At 41.3% G+C, this 9,286-nt stretch overlaps 1 protein-coding gene across 2 annotated transcripts in view; it reads right to left on the minus strand.

Annotated features, from left to right (window-relative positions):
* PEPD (peptidase D) overlaps positions 1 to 9,008 on the minus strand; it is a 141,030-nt gene extending 132,022 nt beyond the window's left edge. The window contains exons 1-3 of one of the 2 annotated variants that reach the window (XM_062604884.1): positions 8,962 to 9,008; positions 3,616 to 3,799; positions 2,259 to 2,386 (exon numbers count right to left, since the gene is read on the minus strand). In XM_062604884.1, the coding sequence (XP_062460868.1) occupies positions 2,259 to 2,386; positions 3,616 to 3,799; positions 8,962 to 8,975 (326 nt within the window). In that variant the 5' untranslated portion in view covers positions 8,976 to 9,008. Of the gene's footprint in view, positions 1 to 2,258; positions 2,387 to 3,615; positions 3,800 to 8,961 lie in introns of those variants that run through there. The other variant, XM_062604885.1, reaches the window with a different exon arrangement.
* Positions 9,009 to 9,286: the final 278 nt, after the last annotated feature.

Raw genomic sequence — 9,286 nt, forward strand, 5'->3', positions numbered from 1 at the left:
ATAGTCATCTTCAACACCAATAGTACGTAGTGCTGGGTCCCTGCAGGCTCTTTGCATACCACAGCCAAGGGTGGTGAGTTCATCTGGTTCAGCAGAACCTCAGTTCATAAAAACAAGTGCAGTTAGTGAGACTAAAATAATTACAGTGTACATGGTGTGTGTTATTTGTAAACTAATAGTCTACTCATCTCCAAGCAAGCATTCTCAGACACTTCACTGCTTTTGGCCAAACTAAAACTACAATTTGAATGAAGCCAAGAAGCCCCACTTTTACCTTACTTCAAGGCAAAAAAATTAACTCTTCTGACTGTCACATTCCTAAGCTACTTTTTGAAAACAACTCAAAATAAGTGTCCTTCAAAAGTGGAAACACATCAAACAATACATTTAGTAATACAGTAGCAGTAACATAGCAGCAAAAAGCCTTCTGCATTAATTTTAAGAAAATTATGCATTTCTGCCTATAGTCACATAGCAGATTCCCACATCTGTCTTGAATAGAAAGCAATATAAACACTAAGCAAAGCAACTGCACCCTGTGCTATGAACTAGAAGACCAGCTGTAGACCTCTGCAAAATACCAACCTCACAAATACTGTACAAGGAATTGAATTGATTTGTGCTTCATTGATGCTAAATGAATGTTTCTTCAGCGGGCAGGCGGTGCCTTCCACACGCATAGAAACAAGCACTTCCAATGCAAAATATAGTAGATGAACAGCAGCTGAAGGAAGCAAACTTATTTGTGTTTTTCTTTCAGTGCTAATTTTGACTTAAAACTGAGTCTTCCGGGAAGGAACACAATCCCTAGCTGTGCACAGTACCTCCTGCCAACCAACTTATGAAGCAGAACCGGTATTGACTCACAAATGAGTTGTTCATCCATCCTCCTTCTGACAAGCAGAAAAAGTACATGACCATGGCTGACAGAAAACAAAGATTCAAACAGAGAAACTCAGAAGGGTAAGGAGGAGAATTTAGAAAACAAGGATGCTGTGATAAAGACAATTTGTTATACTCTGTAAGAAGACACAACAACAATAAACTCTTAGCCAGAGTTGCAAGTCTTTAAACGGACCACTAACGAGTGCTGCACAAACAAATCAAAAAAGCTACCATTTCTAAACAACACAACATTTTTTTTTTGAAAATGCAAAATAAGACGGTGGAATTCCAGTAATATTTTTACACTTTTTCAGATTAGGCACAATCAGTGTAGGTTTGAAAGAACTAGTTTAAACAGAGGAGAACTTGGGAGGAAAAAGCTTTGCCTATAAATGGGAACAAGCACCATTAGAGAACAGACTTTAGAGAGTACATGTTGGGATTAAACAGAACCTACCCTCCCAGACAGGTGCAGCTCTCAGCTGAAATATTTCAGACAGCGGTATTCACATTTTTATGCTATCACACACAATTTCAGTTCCCAGGCAGGTCTAAGACTGTGATAGTCATATAAACTCTCTGAGAAGACAGCAGCCATGCCCTACCATATGGTCTGGAACAGTTCAGCATATGGGATTGGTTGTGATTGTTTTCTTTTTCCCAAAATTAGCATAAAAATATAAGTGATAGCTTCAATTAGAAGCGAGGCAACCTGAGCTCAAAATATTAAATTAGAAGTAATCCAATGTTCTGAGACAATGTAGACAATAAAAAAAAAATTATACTTTGTTACAGGGCATAAATACAATTAAGACTGAGACAAGAAATGAACACACAAATAAACCAATTCTTCCACTTTTATGGCACTGAACAATATTTACTACCAATGTGGATAGAGAGACAGTTATGGCATACTCACAAAAAAGTATTAAAATCACATTCACTAGTCTGTCAGTTCACATATAAAAAAAGTATTGAAGAGGCTAAACTACCTTCTGCCATTCAAAAAGTCTCATTAGCTAAAGTAACTGCAAACTAGTAAAGCAACTTGAAAAGCCTGCTTTTCTATTTAACTTGTTTGGTCTTAACACGAGACTTGTACTTTTTGTTAAGGTCCAGCTTCCTTTGATGGATAGCATGAGATGCATGAGTTCCAATTCTAAAGGTATTCTCTACTAAATGATAGTGGATCATTTGACACCATATGATCAATACCAATTGATCATGTTTTGTACCACTGCATTGTGTATCACTACAATTCACACTAAATGATTTGGTGGAATCTGATTAAAATGAGATTGCATTCCAGCTCTACGGTTACATTATATGAAGTATCCAGACATATCGGAACACAGTTAAAAGGTATGTCTTACTTTCCCATCCAAACGGCATAGCTTTCAGGGAGTTGTGGAATAAAAAGCATGGATCTTCCAGTATCAACATCTACTGTTCCAAAGCAGCCTGCTTCAGTTACTCCAAAAGTCCAGTGAAAGTAAGATTCCTAAGTTAACACAAAATATATTCTTAGAAGAAAACCCTTCTACCAGCTCTAAAAATAGACTACAGTACATACTAATTTGTACTTCCACATATCTGAGAGATCTCTCTGGCTTTTGAAGAGGGGAAAGTGGTTTAGCTCCAAAACTTTTCACAGTGAAATAACAATCACAATATTACAATAATACAAATCCTTTGGTTGGCAACTAGAAAGGATCTGAGATTAATAAGCTACTATAAGAAATGAAAAGGCCAACTCAGTGCAATAAACATACAGCACACCATAAAATACATTCTTTCAATGTAGAATTAGGACCAGGAAAAAACACCACATGCAACAAGGCAAAAGCAGACTGCACAGTCATTGAGTTGTGATGTCAAGTGCTGAAGTGAAGACCCCACCTCCCCAGAGAACAGGAACCTGCACTAGAAACAATTTTTAAGAACAAGCAAGCAAACAACCAAACACTAACAATACAGAGATTAATTTTGGTAAGGACAGACATATGCTATGATACTCTGAAAGATGCATCTCCTCTAAAAACAGACCAGTAACTACATTAAGATATATGCTATCTAGATTAAAATTTGTTGGGTTTGTTTCCTCATAACATACAACAGCTCACTGAAATTCACAAAACAAAGTAGTGTAGCAGCCATGCAAAGTATGTGGTATGCATAATTAGGGTTCTGCTACACCAGCTTCCCCAATGACTATGAATGCATTTGGCATGACATTAACAAGTTATTGAGTCCTGTTTGTGACAGAACACATGGGTACTTAAGGAGTCATCTAATTTGAGAAGACACATGCTGTAAATTCTAAGATACATCCAGTTTTGTGGAATATACTATTTATAAAAACTTGAAATATGCTTTTCTATGAATTAATTCAGTTTAGCTTCACTGTAACATGTTTCACTACAGAAAGAAAGTTATTTTTTTGGCTCACAGACAAGACTAAAAAAACCTAAGAAATATACCATTGCTGTCTTTAACATGACATTAAACACTGATAGGCAGTAGGGCCTTGAACAGGTTTGAGCCTACATATTAAAGCACTGAAAGATAGAGTAACTGGAAATTGAAGAGGCAATGTAATAAAGAAGCCAATTTCTTTAAGTGAAGCAAGGCAAAGTGCATGACAGATAAAAGGAAAATAATTAAAAATTGTTTAAAAATTCATGCAGTTGAAGAAAGTTTCTTAATTTGGAGTTCAGATTCAGCTCTTACCTGACGAAACACGATACCAGTATCAGTACAGTATCTCTGGGTTTCTTCTCCACCCTGTAGCAGAACAATTGAATTCTTCTCAACATCCTTATTCAGTCTCAGGCGATCACACAGTCGTCTTCTATTCAAGGCAAAGAGCGCAACAGGCACTTTCAGTGTCTCATTCCCCAGCCAAAAAGACGGTCTAGAAAAGATTTAACAGACAAATAATGGAAGACAAAGTCAGTGGTTAGCACAATTCAGACTCGGTGTCTGTTACTTCAGACTAGAACAGAAAGGAAGTTCAGTTCAACTCTAGAAACAAGATGCTAATCGCTCAAGGGGAAGAGATGCTGCACAGGAGCATCACTCAAGCAACAATCAAACAATGCTCATACCAGTACCAAAGGAAAATGAGAGCAACAGAAGACAGGGCTGGCTGAAGCTGTGGCCCACAGCATGTCACTCGTTACATCCCTGTAGGTAAAACAATGCAAAAAGCAGATGCAGAAAGCAACAGCCTGGGTCGGCTGAGTGAAGGCAGAACAGGAGAGAAGAAAATGAGTACTGAGTTACTGAAAACAGAAGGGAACGATTACATTAAGCTGGGCAAACTTCAGCAAGTCCTTTCGGGAAATGTTCAGTAGCTGAAACAGGGACTGGAGATAAAAGATGATGGATAGCAGATGCAGGACAACAGCATTTCCCATACTTGCACAGTGTCTGCAAACTTCTTGTCTATACACGTGTTCATTCTCGCATGCATACAAGCAGCTTCAGCAAGTGACTGAACTCATACAAACATGGCGCAAGGAGCAGGTCCTGGGTACCAGTGACCTCCTACATCACCACCTGCCCCTAAGGCAGCCTGGAAAGTACTCAATAGAGCTTCAACTGTTTAAAAGTAGAGAGCTGTCTTTTAAATTAAACTGGTAATTTAAGGTGTTTACGGTACTACAAGACTATATTGCTGATTTGTTCACATTTCTTATAGGTCCATACCTGCACTTTTTGGAGCTTTACCTGTAGAAGCATAATAGCTTGTTGTAGGATTTTTCTTTTTCTATTTTTTTAATCAGATGGGGAGAGAACATTCCCCTTTTTTAATGTTTAATATAGCAAAGCCATGCTATACTATTGATGAATAGTGTTTTATCAATAAAATCCTATGATTTAATTTCAGTTTGTCCCTCCACCTCAGCTTCTGTCAGCTTATTGAACACTAACTCGGTGGATGGTTATTTTCTATCCAATATGCTTCTAGAGAAGACAGAAAGGTGCAGTACTATGTTAAGATGGCAAGAAATCAACTACCAAGAGACTTAACCTTAGAGAAGCAAAGTTCCACATCTTAGTTATTACATAGTTTACATAGGCAATCTGAAAAGTAACCTTTGATTTACAGCTGCATTAAAGTAATCTCTTGAAAGACTTTATCAGCATCAGAAATTAAAACCCTATCATTTCTTGCTGCAGAGACAGCACAAAAAGCTAATAAAATATTTTATTTTACTTGTTTATATCTACTTGATATAACAGCGTAAGTAATTTTAGAAGCTGGAAGATTGCTCTTGCTAATCCAATTTTCAAACTATCTGCCTAGGAGTTCAGCTGATGGTGCACAAAACCCCAGTGTGTTTATTTTTATTACTTCATACACACACCTGATAACTCAGCACCATGGCAGGTGATCATTACAAGGGCTGCAGACTACCTATTGCAGCACATCAGCATAGTGTGGAAGTTCAGCAAAAGCTTTCATTTTGGAGTACCTGTGCCTATAGGAAGAGTGAAGCAAGTTCTTACTATCCTAACAAAAGCTGCTGGATGTTTTCAATCAGATAGCAAACCTTAAAATAAGTATGGGCAAGGCTTTTTGGGTGCAAAGCTTTGGGTGGTTTAGCAACCCAGCAATGCACGAGAGGCTGAAAACACAAGCAAGATCCCCCCCCCCCCCCCCCCACGAAGTAACTCCATGCAGGGGCCTAGAAATCACATGCTCACCTTATTACAAGTATAAAAGGGAAGAGAGAACATCTTCAGATACCCTTATGCCATAGGTTGCTCTCAGATCTTTGTATCTGCTGATAAAAAAAAACCAAACCCAAAAAAGGCAAAGGTTGTAGCACAACCTGTCTTATATTTTGCTTTAAAGGAAGCAAAAAAAGGTCATTTTCATTGTAATTTTACCTGCTTCACAAGTTTGGGTTTTTTTTTGCTGTTACTCTGATCTCCCTTCTTCTCCAGGACTATTCCTACACCCTGGAGCTCATAGGAAGCTGCTACAAAGGCACATTCTTATCCCCATTATGTTTACTATTAATGTTTTCATTGCACTTAAAACCTTTTGACAACCAAAATGAGACTCAAGAAGAAATAACAATGTCAAGCAGCAATTCCTACTAATAGTCCCACTGCTCCAGTTACTGCCTTTTACTGGGATCTCAACACTGGAGCTGAAATGCATCCCAGTGCAAAATGACAGTTCTGCACATTTTATCTAAGCCCATGGCAAAACTGTGCTCTTCCTTAAATACAAAAGAGACTACTTTCCCTGCCTGAATTTGATGCCACAGTCTCATCAACAGCAGAATTTGGGCCCATATAGCTGGTTTAGACTTGCAGGTTTTTCACAGGTATGGCCTCGGCCTCTATTTTAAGGCTACTGTAACAGTCACAGGAGTTGAACATGCTGGAGCCCACAGCAAGGGCTGCAGGACACAGGAGGGTTGAGTGTTGCTGCAAATACCACTCAGCTCTTCAGGTTCTCCACTGAGCACTCATATTAATTCATGCCTTGCACAGTACAAGCTTGCCAGGCAACAGACCTAGTTTCACAACTGCGATTCTGCAGAGAAAACCAGCTAGGTTTCAGAAAGGATCCAACTCAGAGCTGTTTGCTTCCCCCACAGCCATTGTTCACTCTTTCCTCCTGCAAGCCACTGAGACACCAAACTAACAGCACCCTCACAGATGGACTAGCAGCACAGCAAGACACCCACAGTGCTGCATTGCCTGCAGAGACTGGGTCACTCCACACACATGATCCCAGCACAAGCTTTCCACAACTTCTGCTCTTTTCAGAGACTATCACTGACAGGAATTTTAAGTCTTACAAAAAAAAAAAAAAAAAGTACAGCTTTCTATTGCAAATAATGATTTAGGAAGAAAAACTCTCCTACTCAACATCACAAGAAACGTCTTCACGCACAGGACTGTCTGTGTAACCATCACTCTGCCACAATCATGGCTCTAAGAAATACATGGCAGGTCAGTAGGTTATGACTGGCCTGGTCTTTTTTCCACATTCCTTCCAGCTCTATTACAAAACCCTGTGGCTATGCGATACTGTCTATGCCACAATTATTATTTAGCACTTTTTCAGTTTCAAATAAAAGAAGTCACTGCTATGCCACCTGTAGTAAATTGAGTGGGTATATGTATGTAAGTGCTTCACGTGTATATCACCCCTGCAAATACAAATGCAATTACAGTGTAACCAGCATAAGACTGTTATTTACCACCTAGCAATACCACCACAGAGTTCTTTCTAGGGAGGGAATGACGACCTTTCGATGCTGATCCATGATCTCTAATCACTCAGTTTATACTGAGACACAAGACACACAAATACAGAATTTGATTAGTACAATACATTGGATGGTCCTTCAAGGTCTGTTTCTTCTATTTGTGAAAGGTCTCTGATGTGTCCAGCCATAAACTGAAATCAAAACTCTCATGTGGAATTTGATAACGAAGCATATTTAATGCAAACATGCACCACTGCTTTGTGGTGCATGTCTCTTTGAAGCTATGCAAATAAGCATTCATCAGTGTCAGAAATGGCTACTCGCAAAAGGACAGGACAACTGAAGTTCAGCTTCCTCATTTTCTCTAGTCTGGTATGAGAATTCAGCCACTGCTCAGTCTGGTAAAGGCATGGTATGAGAATTCAGCCACTGCTCAGTCTGGTAAAGGCCTCCTACATTAGCTGAGAGTTTCCCTGCTCTCTGTCATACACAATCTTTATGATCACTTAGGGCCAAGCCCACACAAGAGAACTTTCATTATACTGGAAGTGAATTGTAGCGAGGAACATTAAACTAGATCTGCTTCTTTAAAGGCTATTTTTCTGTTGCCTGGATCTGTTAATTTTCAATGCTTATTTCATAAGTTTTATATTTTCAGAGAGCTTACACTTTGCTACTGTATGATCCATCTAACATTTTGGATTTGCTTTGATAAGCCACCAGAACACACCGATAACCAAAAATCCTACTTTATTTCTGGAGTTTTCCCACCATTTTTCAGCTAACCTTTTGTAGTCATAGGGTTTTATTTTCAGAAGAAAATTCATGGACTACCACTGCTGTTCCACTGAGGTCATGCAGAGAAGAACCATATTTCAATGAGGATGATAAACCACTGAAACTAGTTTTCAAGAAGTCATAATTTGTTTTGTTGACTGGGCCTTATTCATCGGTTTTGAACAACTGAGTTGTCAACATCAGCCTGAAGATTAGCCAATATTTAATGCTACTTCCACATCAAATATATGAAGTGCAGAAGGCCTATGCTAACATTCGCACAAGCAGACAAATGACACAAGGGAAACAACTACTGCTTTTTAAAGCATAAACTGGATGTCTTCTTCATGGCAAACACAGTGCTCCTTGTAAAAAAGTTAACTTGGAGTCCCAGCCCCATTTGATGTCCCACCTCCCCAGCCCAAACTTGCTCTCAGCAGGGCCAGAGGATGCAGGAGCATCTCTGCACAGGGGCTCAGCACTGGGAAACCCAGGGCAGGAGAGAGGACCTCAAAGGGACGCAACCTCCATCCACAGATTAAAGTCGGAACCACGTCACAGTGTGACCTGTTGGGCCCACCTGTGAAAAGTCCCCCCTCATTCCGATTAATTTTTAATACCACCTTCTTAAATCACTCAAAAAATAGCCGAGTTTAGCTACGAACGTGGTAAAGACTCCGCGTTAAGTAATCCACACCCATTTTTCTGCATGACTTCCCCAACCTAACCCAGTTTAGAGGATAACCCGCGGTTCGGGGTATGCCTTGCCAAACCGCTCCGGCGGCCAGGTTGCCCGCGGGACCCTGAACCGCTCTCTCGCCGTCCCGCTCAAAAGCTGGGTCCTCTTCAGGAGCCCCTGCTCCAGCGCAGACATCCGGCCTACTCCGCAGGCTGCACCGGCACCCCCGACCCACCCGGGCCCCTCAGAGAGACCCGCCGGCCTCGCACAGCCAGGCCGCTGCGCAGCGCCCGCGGCTGGGAGCCGGGAGCAGCGGGCCGGGGCGCAGAGCCCGTGAAGAGCGAGGGAAGCCGGCAGCACCGGCCCAGGAGCGCTGCTTACCCGGCCGCCGCCATGTTGCCTCCCGGGACTTCGCCTGTCACGTGATGGCGGGGCCGCCTCAGCGGGAACGAGGGGTGGGGCGAGGGCAGTGGCGGGCGCTGGTCACGTCAGGGCGGCGGGCAGGGTCCGGGGTGTGAGCGCTGCGTGCTGAGGGGTGGTGTGCATCGGCACGGTGCGCCGCCGTGCAGGTGTGTTTGTGACCATCACCTCGGGTGTTGGCTTCTGGTACGAGACACAGCCCTGAAGGCCAGAATGTGTGTAATGTACATACAGTCTTAAACAGGGATTGGTACATTCTACAACGGGGCTCCTTGAAATAGTTGAT

This window comes from Pezoporus occidentalis, unplaced genomic scaffold (genome assembly GCF_034315485.1).
Source record: "Pezoporus occidentalis ecotype Australia unplaced genomic scaffold, CSIRO_AGI_Poc_V1 ctg89, whole genome shotgun sequence".
Classification (NCBI taxonomy): Eukaryota; Metazoa; Chordata; class Aves; order Psittaciformes; family Psittacidae; genus Pezoporus; species Pezoporus occidentalis.